Genomic DNA, 18,283 nt, shown 5'->3' with positions numbered 1-18,283 from the left:
AAGCCCAAGAAAACAGATGAGCATTAAAAGGTGCCTGAAATCCAGCTCTGTTGAACAATTACCACATTCTACTTTAGAGATGGCCATATTTCTGTGGTGGGGAAAGTTACTCTGATATATTCTTTACTTACCTTACAGGGTTGTGAGAATTAATTCATTAGTGTTTGTAAATGTCTTTAAGACCTTTGGGGGAAAGTGGCTATAAAAGTAGACAATTGCAAAGGTCAAATGCAGATGATGACTGAACATTCTCAGATGGGACTAGCATGCTACCTTCATAACGATTTTACAGGACGGGCATAATTTAAAATACAAATATTTCTATTTTAAAAACCAAAGAACAGCTCTTCCATTGATAAGCTAAGAGGTTGAGCAAATATATTAGGTTCATTTAGCTTATCGTACATGAAAAAGTCAATCTGAACTAACAGCACACATGAATTTAGAAGCTTTACCAGACCATTTATTTAATGACCTTTCTATAATGCAACATTTCAGCTCAAGTGATAATTATAGTAATACTCTGAACTTTGATAGCACCTCCCATTCATTACCCTTAATTAATACAGCCTTACAACACCCTTTTGAGGTAGGATCTATTACTCTATTTGCAGGTGGCAAAGTAAGTTGCCTGAGGACACACAGGAAGTCTGTGGCAAAGCCAGGAGTAGAACCCAGAGCTGATTCCCATTCCCATGCCTTCAAGAGACACCAATACCTCAAAACATGAATGTTAAGTAGTCGTTTTTGGCACTATACCTGTCCTTGAGTCCCCATCTCATATTTGTGCTTTCAGGCTCCCATCTACTTATTTAAAAATAATGTTGCTATGTGACAGATCAAAGAAAACTGAAAGGGAAGTGGTGTCCTTTTAATCACAAGGCGATACTTCTTCTCTACCGCTCCAAAGGCTAAAGAAAAAGGATTGGTACCTCCGTGATTATGGCAACACATACATTTAGTGAATTATAGTCAATGACCGAATCACATCAATTCATGGTGCACAACCACTCACTGAGAATTTTATAAGGGAAGATTTGTTGCGAAATATTTCATGTCCAGTTTGGAATCAGAAATCTACACTCAAGATATCCCTTCTATGCTTCTAAACTGGATACATGAACAATAAGACTTCCCAAACAAAATGTCACGGCTAATTGTATGCAACAAAATGAGGTGGAGCCATAAGATAAAATACATCTTTCTCTTTTTAAGTATGGGAAGATGTTCATTAAAGAGGGACTTCACAAGCAACCAGTCATTTGCTTTGCCAGTGACTCCCCTGGCTTTTTCAATTTCTTCACACTCGCTTTTCAGTAAGAATTTTCCCCCTCCCTGCCCAGCTTTCTCTCCTACAGTGAACCAGTAGTAAAGTGGTCATCTTGGGTTCATGACATCACTCTGTGACCCCAAAAATGACTTTGGATTGTGACGGTACAATTTCAGCTGTCTGACTGCACAGCTAACACAAAAGGATGCGAGACAGATGCCATTTGCCTAAACACAAATATGTGTGGTTGGTTTTTTGTGTGCTAATTATGAAAAACATCAGACAGAAACATTAACACATTTTATTAATGACATATTTTAGAGTGTTCCCAAGTGAGACAGGTCTACTTTAAATCCTCATGTAAATTCACAGCATCTATTAAGTATGCTGTTGCTTCTCCTGCTGCTTACTGCAATGAAATGGAATAAGAATTTTAAGTATGAAAAATGTACCATACAGTATGTCAAAATGCTTAACAATACCACTTCAATCTAAGCACAGGAAACAACAACAAAAAGGCAGCTGATTTCCTTTTTGTTGTAATTCACTTTGGGATTCATGGCATGAAAAGCACTATAGAAAAGTAATTTTCATTGACTGACTGACTGCAGAAAAGAATGAATGTGGTTTCCATTTATGTCTCTGCTGAAGCATGATCCCTATAGTTCATGTCAGCTATTCAAAATCTGTAGTTAAATGCAATTGGTTTAAAAAAATAGAAAGACATGTTGGCTTTTTTAGCCTTGGCTTGAACCAAAGAGCTGCATAGCACATAAAAACATGAAGCTATTTGTTTCAAAGAAGCTGTGTTAACATTACATAAGACTGGAACTCTTTAGAGTGACATTAGCTAAGAATGTAAAATTAAAATCACATCAGTAATACTGCCTCTTAGAATGGGCTCATTCTGGGTATGTGGAAGGTGTTGTTTCCGCAGCTCTTGCAATTATGCTGCTAACGGCAACTCCAATAAGGATGTTCATTCTACACAATTTTATTTTATTCTATTAATCTAGCAGACAGGACCAGCTACACTAAACAGACAACTCTTAAAACCCCACTGCTCTCCCTTCAAGCACACTAACTCAACTGCCTACCCCACGGGGATTTTCCACTCTAAGGCATAACTAAATGAATACCTATCAACAGATTGCAGTTAATGCAAATATTTTAATATTTCTGACTGTTAATCCTAAATAATCTGCACAATTTTTTTTTTTACCTTTGAGGCTCTAGCAGATTGGTGCCCATTGCTATCCATTACTAAACATTCAATCTCATATGTACTCCTTTTTTCAAGCTTTTACTGTGATTAAGCCACTTGTGGAATTTTATTTAATAGAGGCATATTTTCTGTTCTATGCTAAGCACAAGGTGATGTATGTACTGTCACTGACAACACCTGTCACAAACTCTTCTAACAGGCTGTCAATGACATAAATCACACAATGATGAAGTTAACTTTTATAAAATGAGATTAGGTTGCATCTTGCTTTGATAATCCTCTTTGTTAATGAGAGAAAAATATCAGGACACAAAATAAGAGGCTGTAAGTGCATAGAGATCGTATGAATATGTGCCTTACTGCCATAACACCTCTATTATTTTCCTTGTGAAGCCTGTTATATCATCATCAATAATAACCCTTTGAACTTGTATTGCATCTTCCCTCAGAGGACCTTAAAGTGAATTGTAGGAAAATATCATCAATCCCATTTTATGGATGAGAAAACTGAGGTACATTTCAATTTGTCTGATACAAAAAGAAAATCATTTAATCAAGATATTCTAGTTTCATAGCTCGTTAAACAACTTTAGATGAGATACTCTTCATGATCCACTAGAAACTTTTAAATGTCTAATTATGATTCCAGAGATTCAGGCTGAAAAAATGTTCTAACTAGTAAATAATTACAGTATCATTGCATCAGTTTAGTTTAAAGAGCTGACAAACCTCTCTAAACTCAAAGCACAATTAGTCATTAGGGTCTAGTTTTTCAGCACTGTTAAGCAATTTGTAACCCATTCCTTTTAATAGGGTTATGCATTACTTAACCGACACAGATGTCTTGAAAACTGAGACCTCTAGTTATGAAGCAGCAACCTTGTTCATTAGCCTCCATGATAGTCAAATCATCTATAAAACCAGTGTTTAATGGCCAGCCGATGAATAATCAATGGCTCACTTTTCATCTGAGTGTGAAAATGAGAATAATCTAATATCTTGTCCCTCTGGTAAGATGCAAGGCCTTGAGTTCCGTTTCTATTCAGGGCTGATTTATAACCCAATGGAAACCTGATGTAAACATATGATCAATGAGTCCCATCACTGCTAATAATAACCCCCAACCGGCCCACTCCCTCATCTCAAAAGCCATCCCTTTAGGCTATTAGCTCCGGCCAGCTAATCCTCTCTACTATTCCTGCCTGCTGCTTTTACCTTGGCCATCCGTTCAGTCCAGCAGACTCAGAAGTAATTTTATACGCTGCAGAGAGCGGGTGGAATTGATTTTTCACTCAGCACTCAGTTCCCATCTGAATAATTATCAATTTTACTGCCTCATAAAGGGAAGAGTCAAAATTTCAAATCAATTCAAAAGAGCTTCTGAGACTACAGAAACCATGCATGAGAATAAAGGTCAAAGTTGTCAGTGACCTCGGGAGATGATGTCAGATATTAGTACACTGAATAGTTGACATCAGAGGCACTCAATATGATATGACTAGTGCTAATGCAAATCATATTTATGCTGACTACTGGAGACCAGTCATTAATATTTAAAAGAGTATCTGAAAGCCTGCATTCAAAATAAATATAATGTATTCCACAGATTATGAAGTTAATAAAGATTGATCACTGCTTAGTCTTATGCTATAAATTGAAAGATTACCGAGTATTATTAATAACACACAAAATATTACATTAAGGTTGTAACAAAAGCAACAAATGTGCGGAAATTCAAAGTCAAGGCTGCCATTCTGTCCTTTAGACTCCCATCACTGTGCTCATGTTACAGTACTGCCCACTATTACATATGCAAATACTGAATCCATTGCCAGATTCCATAGAACTTGCACAGGGTAAGGGTACTGTGAGACATGACAATGGCATCATGTCATATCTCAACAGCGCCAGTGATAAATGTCTCAAATATACTCACAATATGCTATGTGCCAATTATAGCGGGCATGCTTAAAAAGCCAGCATTTGCCATGCTCATCCTCTAAATTAGAATAGTAAGTAACAATTACCACACAGTTACCCCAGTTGTCACATGCTGATTTTTTTTTAAATGGCAACCAACACATTTGCTACCTAAGAATGAAGACAAAGGTCATTGTAACGTGGTGTTTTGTGGACATCCTTTGTTTTCTTTAAATGCCCCAACAATTCTGTTGTTGTGAAACTGTATTGGGTGTTTTGGGAACCCATGGATCCTTGCAGTGTAGTAGTTCTAGGTACTAAAAAAAGCCAAATGAAATTTTAAGATAAACTAATTAGTCCGATACCCTGCACCTGCCTAAACACCACATAACCTTAATGTTTCTGGACCATAATGTACACTGCTGGGAGAAAAAGTCCTTCCTGACTACTGCAGTAGTCAGTTTCTTCCCTAAAGCGTGATATTTGATTACTCTTATATTTGCCTTTGACACAAAATCCCCCAAATAAAATGTCACCTACTGCACAAATAAAATATTGTAGCACAATATCAAACACATCTAACTAGAAAAATGTGCTGATTTAAAATACTACAATGTTCTTGCTCTACCTCAAATATTTTAGAGATGCTCCCTCCCTTTTTTTAAGAAATAACTGTGGGGGATTATTTATAAAATGAGTATAATGATGAATATTGCATTTCATCAGCCTATGAGCTAAAGTGAAACATTATAAAAGAAGCAACAGAGGGTCCTGTGGCACCTTTAAGACTAACAGAAGTATTGGGAGCATAAGCTTTCGTGGGTAAGAACCTCACTTCTAGAAGTTATCCTAAAATGTGAGTACAATAACCAGGTCATCAGCATGACAAAAAATATTTTCACAATACTGCAATAATACTGGCATGAAAACAACTCTGAAATTAATTGGGGTGCAAATATATCAATGTAGAGAGCCCAATCCTGTTAACAAATAATTGGAGTTATCATAATCTAAATTACTTCAAGATGATGAAAATAAATAGGGAAAAGCTTTGTTCACAAATTTAATAATACCTCATAGGAAAGTTGAGCAGTGCTTAAGTTTACCTGCTGTAGTACTTCAGGGTTCTGTTGCATGAAGTGCAGTAATCTTTGTCCATCCTGTGATATTTCTCTACATCTTACTGGTTTTTTGCCTTCCTTTGCTATGTGCTTGAAGAGGTAGCTAACAACGTAGTCTAAACTAGCACAACAGCTGGAGGAGACAATTGTATCTGCATAAGCAATGAAAGAAATAGTTTTGTAATCGCTTTTGTAATAAAACAAAACAATTATTACGAATAACTTGCAGGAGTGAAGAAAATAATACACACAAGGCAAGCCTGGAAGTTTATTTTAGATATCAGGTTAAATGATATTTAATTTTACTACTTGTTCTTTTGCTTTTAAGATTTCTTGGTATTAAGCAGATTATGGCCCCAATCCTGCAATTCACAATGGACAGTGGACTGCTGGGTCCATGCAGAGTCCTACAAACTTCATGGAGGTTCTGTGTGAGCACAGTGATTTACCCGCACATTGTAAATTGCAAAATCAGGACCTTACTTTTACTGATATGAAATTATATAATCCGCAGACTTCAGATTTTTGGAAACGAAGACTGTTCGTTTATAGCCTTGTGACAAAGTTTAAACATTCAGTTTAAAGAGACACTGTGAATGTTTAAAGTCACTTTTTTAACCTCTTGACTGCTGCTGAGCATCTCAGATGTGTATAAGTGAAGGGTTGTACTAGTAGCATCCCCCCCAAACAGTATCTATCATTTTCTAGTCTACAAACATGTGACAGATATTTTACAGGACGCACCTAAGTGGCGCTTCCCTGCCCCTCAGAGGTTACAACCTGCACATTAGATGCCAAACAATGAGTGAGGATCACAAACAGCAGGGAGGGGAATGGGGTAAGGAAGGAGAAGCGTTACAGCAAAGTATCAGTTGGTTACCTAGTTTAAGGCATGATGGTCCAATTACCTTTTTTAAAAAAATAAAGAAGATAATATCATAGAAATGATGGTTACCGACTAATGTTCCATTGTTTTCTCTGGAATGTAAAGGCATGACAGCAAAGCAGGATATCTTGGAAGCAGGAGCAACAGCAACCTCATATCTTTACTTATTGTATCTATAACTAAGGTAACAGGCTGGGAGATTAAAAGCTTAAACCTATTTGAAAGTAACTATGTATGTCTGATTTATGCAAGTTATTTTGTTGCTAGGTGTTGCCTGCTGTGCTGCTGCTGTGAAAGGGGATTTTGTTTGTTTACATGCATCAGTGTGGTGAGAACAGTATGCTGGCCCTTTTTAATCTGTGCAGTCTCCTTTTCTTCCTTCTAACTGTACTGGTACAAAATAGTAGCGCTCACCCTTATTTTTTCTTAGTCTGACAGCTGACATTCTTCCTGGCCACAAGCACACTGGCTGCAGTTTAAACCCTCAATCGCTAGTCTCAGCTGTAGTTTCCCTACCATTTCTAATAATAGGTTCTAATTAGAGTCCCACTTTAACCAACTGTTGGTTCCTCATGATCCTAGCACCAGTCAAAGTTCTCTGTGCACACAGAATTGTTTAACTTCCTCACTTACTGGATGCAGATTTCAGTAACAACTGATGTTCTCTGCAGGTGCAAACATCACATTCAAATGAGCTCACCAGCATTTAGGGTTCCATCCTGCTCCTGCTGATTTGAGTGGGAACAAGACTAGGTCACTTACAGCTCAGAGTGCTTACTTAGATGGCCTACTGGAGTAGGGGTGTGTGGGAGCTGGAGAAGGAATTAAACTGTTAAAATGCTCATTTGGAAGGAAAAGGGATTAGAAGGATCCAATTAAATGTATCTTGAGTTCTTTGAACTATGCTAATTTGGAGGCTTGCCAACCTTGCAGTGTTCATTTAAATATATCCCTCTAGTCTCTGGAATACTTTGATCTGTGTCAATTTAACTCTTTAACCTCTGTGTATCATGTTGTTTTTAACTTTCCTTTCTCTAAATACCAGTATTACATATTTTTCAAAGTTACATTCTTCTGAGGTCTTTGGAAATATTTGACAACACAGTCACAACTGACCTCACAAGGCTATGTCTACATAACGAGCTAGGGGTGTGATTCCCAGTTTGCGGACTCATACTTGCATTACCTCTCATTGGGCTAGCATGAGTATCTATAGCAGCAGAGCTGTGACAGCACAGGTAGCGGCAGCACAAGTATGTCCCCACCGATTTCATGCGGGATTGTATTCAGCACAGCTAGTCTGTGCTGTCACTTCCACGACCCATGTTACCACAAGTACATCATTGAGCTAGCATGCACACATGTAGGCGAGCTGGAAATCACACCCTAGCTTGTAATGTAGACGTCGCCTATGACATGATCCTGAAAGGTATTAAGCTCTCCCAAGAGGTGCTGCGCTCCCTTTTCAATGGTTTTCAGTGGGAGCTGTGGGTACTCCAACACCTCAAAGGAGTGCTTCAGACCTTGCAGAAGCAAGCCCAATTGTCTTAAACCCACTCCACTAAAATCAGTTGATGTTTTGTCATTGAATTCAACTAGTGCAGGCTGTTGGGAAGATCGGGAAGATCTGCCTGAGTAAAGACTGCAGGAACAGGCCCTTATTGTTTTCTCTACTAAAAACAGTCTTGCATGTTAACAAGAGATACAACTGATGGCTGAATTGAAGCAACATCAATAACGGTAATGTATTTGAAAATACAAATTCCATTGGATGGCTTTGTTGTACTTCTACACCAGTGATTTAACTCCATTTCGTTTTAAATTGAATAAAACAAAGTAAATCATTAACATCCGTTTATAAAATGGCAGTGGCTCTAAACATGCTGATACTGTGCAAGTAGATATTTTACATTCTACAGGAGGTGACCTTAGCAGGACAGTGGACAGATCTATCTTATCACCGGCTCATAAGGATCTGATACAAGTGTTAAGGGCTACTTATATTTTCCCATAACGATATACCAAATATGCTTTTCAGCGCTCATTTTTCCTTCTGATTGCAAGGGCATCACAGAGGTAAAGGTCACGCAAGCCCCCCAAACTGATTTTTCTGGGTGTGCAGAGCCTTGTGTTGAAGCTGGCTGAAGTTCTTATTGAATCTCACACAAGACAGATAAGCATATATATGGAGCAAATACGTTTAAGAAAAAGCTTCAATTTCTGGGCTGTAGGTAGAAGGGAAAGATGGAAAAGGGAGAGAAAGGATCACATGGGAAAACTGGGAGGCAGGCCTGTATAAATAGGAAAAGCCAAGATGTTTGCCTGAGCACTCAAACCAGTTACTTATTTATATCAGCCTTAAGGTGGCTGACATTATTGAAAAAACAACTTGAAGAGGCCTTTTGGCTTTAACATTAACATTCGGTGAATGGTGCCAATAGATGTAAAGAGCATTATTTTTAAATGGTTTGCTAACATTGTTGAGCATGCCATAATTTAAGAGATTTTTTTTGTTTCTAAGATAAAGGTAAATGGGACAGACTTGAGTTAAGTGGCATTTCTCTGTCCATCAATTTCGAACACTACAATGCCAGCATTATCTGCCTTTGTGGGTAAATCAGGAAAGTAAACAGATTTAAGCAACTTAACATCTAAATTAGAAAGCAAGGCAAAGAAAATGTTATATTTTTCTTTTTCACAATGAATGGCATAATTACACTATTAATCATAGGAGAATTAGAAAAGCTTCACATAGAGCTTAGTGACAACATGCCAGGCAGGCTACATTAAAAGGTTCCAATCCACTGAGTCAGCTGTGAAAAAGCCAGGTAAACACTTTAGAAGAGAACTGTTGGAGTGTTTATCCTTGCAATAAAAGCCTAGATGAGGGCTTCCATTACAGCTGATTTACAGCCAGGGGCCTCCAAAGGAATAAATATCATTTCACAGTATATTATCAAGTGTGAAATCATGATGCATGCAGAGTGTCCACTCAGGGACAGAATGAACAGTGCTGAGAAATGAGGATTTGGGGCTTCTTTATTCTACAGCTAGAGCTACAGCACAAATTTCAAATGCTGAGCTTCCATGAACTAAGAGAAATGAAAATATGTAGACAAACATTTCTCCTAGGGAGGGGGAAAAAAGTCATTTCCTGGTATTACATTTTTTAAATAAAAGAGGTATTTCATTTTTATAATTATTTTTGAAGATGATTCATAAGTTCTAACGGTTTGCAATACATTGTACCCTATCAGACTGCTTGCAGCCTTGACACTGCTATTCTTCAAGATGCTTTGGCAGCACGGATATAATTCACTAAGAGAGGGATCCAATTTATATCACAATTGTCCATTTTCAAAGGGCAGAAGTCTATGCTGGAAGATGAACAAAAATGAAATAATTGTTTGCTTCACTGTCAGATAACATGTATTACTTCATATGCTGGGATTTTTCAAAGAAGCCAAAGAGAGTTAGGAACCCAAATCCCAATGAAATTTAATTGGATTTGGGCATTTAACTCCCTTAGGATCATGGCCATTAATTGTTCTTATTGAGGGAAGATCAGCTTTTGTTGACATTGTAGGAACAGGAAAATTACTTATTTTACTGTGTAAAGTTAACTACCTGAATATATGAATTGATTTTATGGCTTATGTGACAGAATCGATACCTCCCATCAAGAAATCAGTTTTCAATACATGTTGATGTTATTAAGAAACAGGATATTGTAGTTAAATAATCACTTTACCACTCAGACATGGACTGTAAAAAGGCTCTGTTTCTGATTGACAATTCAGGGAAAGACAAGTGAGTTCCTTTTAATGTACAAGTGAGGTTCATTCAGATCAAACGGTATGTCTCATTACTTGACCTTTATGTAGAGTTAAATGTTCCTTAGAAATACTAGGGAATGCAAAAGAAAAATGGGAAACATAACTGGAATTTTACTAAATCTAGTAGACAGCAGTCCAACGTAACTGAAAGTGGACAGAAATTAATTCACCTGCCAAGAAATTGCACCTGTGCAACTATTATTGTCAATACACTAGTGGAAAAGATTGCTTCAGGATTACAAAGTTACAATAAGGTTCGTACATGACCCACTCAAAGTAGTCGTGGGTGAGGTAGGAGTCAAACTAAGTAGAGCTGAGTGAAATTTTTTCAACAAATAGTTTATTTGGCATTTTGGTAGTATATAATAAAATGATCGGAGGACTCCTTACTAATGCTCCTTATCTATTCAATGTCCATTTCTTCACTAAGCATGCTATTTCTAACAGGAGAAACATGGAATCTGTTTTGTGATGTTCTGGAATGCTCTGTGATGCCCAGTGTACTCATTTATTACTACAGGGCTTGAGTGACCTTAGAGGTAATAAACTCTAGCTACTAGAAAGTCTATATAAACAAATATCATACCTACAGGCTATTCATTAAATACAACTCCTAGCACAAAGTAATAAGAGAGCCATTCCTGGCTATCATTTTAGGGTCCTGTTTTCTAGCCTGGTTAGAAAATGTAACTGCAACATATGCATCTTTCTTCAAGGCTCTATACTCTTCCCTCATATTTCGACTGAATTTAAGCTACTGAAATCAAATTTCAGTTTCAATCAAATAGCTGGACAATAATTTGTTAAAAAGTGCTAATGAATGAAGACCAATTACAACCAGACTACTTTTAATATAATTCTAAGTATGATGCTTGTTTACTCTGTGAAGTATAGCCAATAAATATTCTTTATAATGTAAAACCTAGTTTTTCTTTTTTATTGATAAGGTTAGCTTAGCCATCTCTACTCACCTACCAGTCATGCTGATAAATGAAAAGTGAACGGCTGGAAGTTACTGTTACGTATGCTAACAAATTTTATCTCTGAAGGGCAAAATGAGTCATATAATAACGTTCTCTACTATGAGGATTATGGGACAAATAAATCATTTTATATTTCACTGTTGTAAAACTTCTTCAATGATAACCGAACTAGAAGCACATCATTATTATTTTTAAAGTTTCTAATTTGTAGAAAGATCATTTTAAAATATTAATGTAATACGCTATCGGCCAGATTTTGAGAGCTCAGAGCTCAGCTCCCATTTAGACACCTAAAAGAAGTGGTCAGATTATCAAAATGCTCAGCACCCACCATCTCTCATGGTCTCTGGACAATAATTTGTTAAACTGCAAATGAATGTTCTAATGGGCCACTTATTGTAGAAGCTTAAGTGAGAGTGGTTGGGTGCTGAGTTGTTCATTTTTTAAATCTCACTCTAATGACTACATATTCCCCACATTCCTATTTTAGCTAAATCATAAGTAACACTTACCCAGTGCAGTAAGTCCTTCAGATATTGAGGTAAGAATATACATTAGCACATGAGGTTCTAAACTGGTAATGAAACTCATATGATCCTGGGTGAGACATTCCAAGAGCGGGTAATATGACTGGCTTAGTTTTCGATATTGCTGAAAAAGAAAAACAAACATTGCTAGAAAGTAAGAAATACTATGGGCTAATAGAAATTATAGCATTAAAAATGAAAGCTGGCTGAAATATGAACAGGATTATAAAAATGCATAGAATGATGCTGTAATAAATCCCAATTATCTATTAAATTAACCCCTTTTTTCTAAAAAAAAAAAAAAATCTTACAGGTTGCCATACAAATACATAAACTCAGTTTTAGTTTACAAAAATATAATGAAGTCATATTAACCTTTTTATGCTACATCCCATTAGCAGCTCAGTAAAACTGTTATAAAACATTAGTCAGACCAAGTGTTCTGGGATCAGTTTGACAGTTCAGTGGCTAGTGCTTCCTCATCTATATAGAAGACTTTTTGAGACTAACCCCAGGTTGGCCGAACGCATCACAGTGATTACTGTCTTGTGCAAGGATCCTGCAACTTGACCAGCATAGACGGACCCTTGTGCCCACTGACTTTAATTGGGTTCTGTGTGGGCATAAATATCTGGCTGTCTGGATCCATTTGCAGGATCAAGGCTTTAGAGTGGGTTATTAGGGGCATTACCTTCACTACTGGCATGACTGTCAGTCTTGGCTGCATGGGCACTCACTATCATGTAGCTATATACCAGTATTTGACTGGGGTAATTTTTCAAAAGGGCTAAGGCAAAAGTCTGAGTATTTAGCACCTCTAACTATCTGATTCATCCCTCAGTGCAGAAAATGGCAGCTCCAAATGAAAATGTTCTGAAGAAAGTTCCATGATCCAAGCTAAGGCTGATCATGCACTTGATTTTTTGTCTTTGAGAAGTGACAGCTCCATTGATATGAGACTAGACATCCCAAAGAAAGTTTGGTTAAAATTTTAATGTTGTCTTATAGAAAACACACCACAAGAGTTATATAAATTCAGATTAATCCCAGACTGACAGATCATATAGGGCCAAATACTGCTTTAAATTACATCCAGGGAACCCCAACGAAGCCATTGGTTTGCCCAGACATAAAAAGCCAGAAATGGCTTCTCTCTTTCCCAGACATATTTTTGTGAATATTTTGGAAATGTTACAATTTTTATGATAATTCTATCATACATGGAAATATTAATATTCTGGATGTGACTAAAATACACTCAAATAACTGGACTAAAAATATAAACTGCATTTGAGCTGTTCTAGATCCTGCTGTCTCATTATAACAATTTGAAGCCTGTGGTGATATTATTTCATATTTCACATAAAGACTCCCAAGATGAATAATTGCTTACAAGCAAGTCACTGTGGGATACTGAAAGCAGCATTTTGACAAAGGCCTGGAGTACATTGTCAAAGTGGTTGTCCCCATACAACTTGAAGACGCCAAAGCTGACATAATTTCCACATAAGGCAGATTTGAGTGCAGAATAGCAGATGGAAATGCCCTTGAGTTTCAGTGGATAAACCTGATCTTTTGACAGAGTCCCAAGAGACAGGATCTGATTACCTGTTCAGAAAAAAAGGAGAGAAAGAAACTGACAAACAGTTGCAAATCTGGATAGCTCTGTCACTTAACATTTTCATTTTACTCTTTTATCATTTTTTGTCTTTATTTTTATTATTGCCTACCTGGATAGGATCTTACTTTCATAATTATAGTAAAAAGCAATTGGAACATTTTACATACATAGCATGAATATATTTAAAAAGCTGCTGAGTTATTAAGAGTGTAAAAGGTAAAAACATAACCCATGGAGTCTCAGTTACTGACGTAGGCCAACATCCTCAATTGGCATGGACCTTTCAACCCAGGCACAGCCACAGAGCCTTCAGTGTAGTTCCACATGGTAGATCTGACTGCAGAATCAGGGCCTTAACTGATAGTTTTCCATACTGTAATTTAGCCTGGTTTTGATCTATTACCATGGTGGCCTCTTGGGATGGTTGTTTATGTACATACACATACCACTCACACCACAGATACATCCATTACAAAACCAACTATTTTACCAGTCCACATATGTGACCCACTCAGATAATCTGAGTCTTTCTAATGTAAAAATATTACAGAACTGTAAATATTTGGTGTTGCTAGTATGAGGCAATAGTGATTTTTGGTTCTGTTGTGCAATAACTCACAAGAGTTTTTCTAATGCTCTCTATTTGTTTATCCAGGTACCTATATGACCTCCATTTTCATAGTATCAGAGCACCTTAGTCACTATTGTATTGATCCTCGCAATGCCCCTGTAAGAAGGGAGGTATTATTCCCATTAACTGAGGCATAGTGACTCTTATGGCTGTCTATGTAACATCGACGTTGGCAGGCAGAATCAAACCTGGGACCTCTGGAGCTAAATGCGTAAGCCTCTACTGCATAAGCTAAAACCACATGTCTCTTAGCCAAGGCCATAGCAGACTCATCAATCTCTAGGTGGTCTAGGTGCCATTAGAGGGGGACAGAGCATCACACCCAGCAGGCATGGATTACATCTATACTGGGAGTTATTCCCAAATAGCTAATCCTGATTACCAATAGGCGTGAATGCTCTTAGTCCGGAATAAGAGTCGTCATGTGGATTAAGTTAATTTGGAATAAAGCACTCTTATTCTGGCTTAAGCACCCTCCTCACTGGACCATGCTCTTCTCGTAGCAAGGTAGCTGCTAAAGAATGAGATGTAAGTTTAGGACTGATTTTCTGTTACTGTTCTTCCATTCACTTGAAGTAATCCTTCAGAAATAAATACATAAACCAACAATACAAGGAACAGTACTTAATGTCATTTAATTCACAACAAGGCCTTATTTTAAGGGGACTTTCACCCAGCCTTCTGTTCTGCTGATGCAATTTTACATCTCTAAATATTGTACTTGCATTAATTTTGTTCTCACAACTAATTCTGGATGCAAGTTCTACCACTCCAATTACTAACTACATGATCTGCATCTGCAATTGGGTACTTAAACCAAACAAGTGGTAGGATGTAACCCCTAAATCTATTGGTGGTGTGAAAATATATGTGCATATTTTGCACCCACAAAAGGTAAATTGTCTTTTTAAAATCTGGATTGGAATGACAGATAACAAAACAACATAAACTTTCACACTGGTGGTTTGGCATATTGCAAATATCAGACAGACACACAGTATCATTTCACATACTAATATTCTTGGGCACGTTCTATTCAACTGAAAAGAAGGCAAATAAGTCTCCTGGATGCTTAAGTAGAACTGAAGAGAAGGTGGGTGAGGTAACATATTTTATTGGACCAACTTCTGTTGGAGAGAGAGAGAGAGAGAGACACAAGTTTTCAAGCTACCCAGAGCTCTTCTTCAGGTCTTGTTTCTCGAATATCCTGGGACCAACATGGCTATAACAACACCGGATAAAGTAAAATTGGACTACTGTAGTGAAAAGAAGAGAAAGGGGAGGGTATATTCCACAAGTTGCACCAGCAATGAAATGTGAGTAAAGACTCTCCAAGCAACATAACCAATATGCTCAAGGCCAAGATGTTCAAAAATTGGATGCCTAAAGTTTTCAGAGGAGACAAAAACTGGATGTTGGCATTTGAGAGAGTCTACAATGGATAACAATATATTTTAGCATTCTCCTCCACCAACAGGTGTCACTGTAAATGCCAATACTAAGCTACAAAAGAAGGAAATAGAAAAATAGTACCTGAGCATAAAAAACAATCAATTTTTAAATTGGGCAGTAGATTAAAAATCTAATAATACTAATACAGCAAGGAACAATTTAGCCAAAAATTTAAAAAGAAATGTTATTTTATTAAGTTGCTAGGACTGAATGGATTTCAACACTATGTTTTGAAATACATGTTCTAGAAGCAATTTAAAGCTCATTAGAAATAATTGTCTCTGGCTACTAGAAAATGTGGTAAAATTTAATCCTCATCCAAATGTTACCTGGGCTCTGAGAACAGGAAATTGTTTTGTGCTACTGTGGCTAACCTCAACGCTGACCCTATATAGTAACTGCTAGAACAGCTGAAAGCTGAAGCAAAATTAAAAACTTATATCAAAGTATATCATGACAGAATGCAGATAAATAAAAACGGCATATTGAAAGTATTATTTTTATGTCAGTCTCTTATAACAGAGAGGTAGAGGTGTTACTAAAAATGTAAAGAAACCACAAAACAAAGTAATAGATGCTCCCCAAATGCACTGGAACACAGTTCTTCTTCAGCTGAGAACCTAAGAACATATAACAAGGAGATTTAGGGTTTATCTACACAGGGACATCCAGGAAGGTTAACCCGAATTAACAGAAGGTGTGATTCTGAAGTGGATTAGTTAAAATGAATTACAAAGTGAATTAAGCTAAAGCGAATTAAGGCCACTTCAATTTTGAGTAATAGCATTCACACAGGGATTTAATGCGGTTTAACTAATGTAGTTCAAATTCACATCTTTAATTAATTTGGATTAACTTTCCTGGATGTCCCTATGTAGAAAAGCCCTAAGAACTAGACTTGTGTATATAGAACTAAAAGTGAAATTCAATGACCGTATATGGCTAAGAATGGTGGACTTCGCTGTCCCTAAATCCTGTCAATTTCCCCCGCTGACAGTAATTTTTTAAATTATTTGTATCCTGGAGGATTTTTATCGTTCAGTCAGACTGGCTGCAAGGGATACAACACAGTATATTTTGTCACACTAACTATGGAGTGCTACAATGAGAGTTTACCTCTCAAGCAGGAGCCTAAGCCAAGTCCAAATGAATGTAGGGTTGTTTTTTTTCATACCACTTCAGTGACTGTATTCAATCACAAAGTCTGCTTAAACTAAACTGCCTTTGCCACAGTATTCATGTCAGTGACAAGGTATTGTAATGGAGATTTTAGTCGCTGGTGCCACCGTATTCACAGCACAGCAAGTGGTAAACAGACTTAACGGTAGGTATCCATTTATTTAGGGTCTGACTTTCAGAAGTGCCATGCACCCACAATTGTAGTTAAAGACAATGGGGGTTGAAGATACTCAGTATCTCCAGAAGTGAGGCCCTTAGGCGTTTATACCATCCTCTTCATTGCAATATGTAAGATATCCCTATATACCAGTCTGCCATTACATAGGACACTACAGAGAGTGTTCCACTTAGAGTGAAGTGGAGAGAAGAGATACATAAATCTGCAAACATGCTCCCTTTTTTACTTGAACACATAATTCTTATAGAATATAGAAATACAGAATGCAGCATGTGTTTGTGTACATACAGCAGTCCATAAACATGCCAATCCACCTAAAATGCAAGTTGTGAGTGGAAAGAAGTGTACAGTCCTCCCAAATAAATGTTCAGAAAAGTCATTCATATTTAAGAAATAAGACAAGAGTGAAAGTGCATTTCCAGACAGCAAATGCATGTTTGACGTAACGGTACTGTAGGAGACACAAGGCCTGAGGCAATAGTTTTTCATTGGCGGAGGAAGGTCACATTTTCTTCGACATGCAGTTTCTGCATTTAAAAAAAGGAAAGAATCACATGCCAGACAGCTTTGATCAGGGAGTTCCAGACTGAGGAAACCAAAGAGTTGTAACAATAATCACCAGTGCAGCACGTTTAGGTACTGGTGAGAAAAGCGGACTGGCATCAGATGACCTCAGCTGCTGCTTGTGTATTGCAGGGTTGACCAGACAGAGAGACAGCTTGGACCGAGGTTTTGAATTGATTTATAGATCAAGAGGATCTTCAGTGTAACTGAGCCATAATCTGGAGTTTTCCTGTTGTTAGTTTGGTGCCAGTCAGAATTCTAAAAGCAGAATTTTTACCAACTGGATATAGATATGTCTCTGTGTGTGAGGATATCATTATCTGAGAGGAATAGAGAAAAAGTCTGTATTAACATAATCCCTCATTTCACCTACTGATGTAAATCACACTATAACTAAGTTTATTTCCACATTTATACAAAATATGCATCTGTGTTGCCAATTTTTGCAATTATATCATTAGCCTTGTGTTGTATGGTGTTTTTCTTAAAGCTCCACTTCATAAAATCATGTTGCTATGTAAGACTCTCAACTTCTGTTTTTTAAAAAAACATGTTAACAAGGCGGGTAATCCTTCAAAGGACAGGACAGGGATTTAGATACTCCAGTTAGCCGGAGATCCTCTAATAATAATTTATATAGTGCTTTACATATTCAAATGACTGTACAGACATGAACTAATTAATTCTCTCCTCTCCTGAAGTAGTATTATCCTTATTTAACAGATTAGGAAACTGACAAAAAGGTGATCTGGATTGGCCAAGACCACGCAGTGAGACACTGCCAGAGCTAGGGATAAGAATCCTGGAACTCTGGATTCCCAACCCTTTGCTCATTCCTCCAGAGAACACCACCTGCCCCTTCCAATGACTCAGAAGTATACCCCTAAATG

At 37.3% G+C, this 18,283-nt stretch overlaps 1 protein-coding gene across 2 annotated transcripts in view; it reads right to left on the bottom strand.

Moving 5' to 3' along the window:
* The window catches only part of RANBP17 (RAN binding protein 17), a 270,043-nt gene that overhangs the window by 35,964 nt on the left and 215,796 nt on the right, over positions 1-18,283 (bottom strand). The window contains exons 23-25 of one of the 2 annotated variants that reach the window (XM_054037886.1): positions 13,162-13,376; positions 11,754-11,892; positions 5,522-5,688 (exon numbers count right to left, since the gene is read on the bottom strand). In XM_054037886.1, the coding sequence (XP_053893861.1) occupies positions 5,522-5,688; positions 11,754-11,892; positions 13,162-13,376 (521 nt within the window). Of the gene's footprint in view, positions 1-5,521; positions 5,689-11,753; positions 11,893-13,161; positions 13,377-18,283 lie in introns of those variants that run through there. The other variant, XR_008445943.1, reaches the window with a different exon arrangement.

The sequence above is a fragment of the Malaclemys terrapin genome, chromosome 8 (genome assembly GCF_027887155.1).
Source record: "Malaclemys terrapin pileata isolate rMalTer1 chromosome 8, rMalTer1.hap1, whole genome shotgun sequence".
In the NCBI taxonomy this organism is placed as follows: domain Eukaryota; kingdom Metazoa; phylum Chordata; order Testudines; family Emydidae; genus Malaclemys; species Malaclemys terrapin.
Note: the sequence above shows the minus strand (reverse complement) of the source record. Positions and strands in the feature narration are given on the sequence as shown.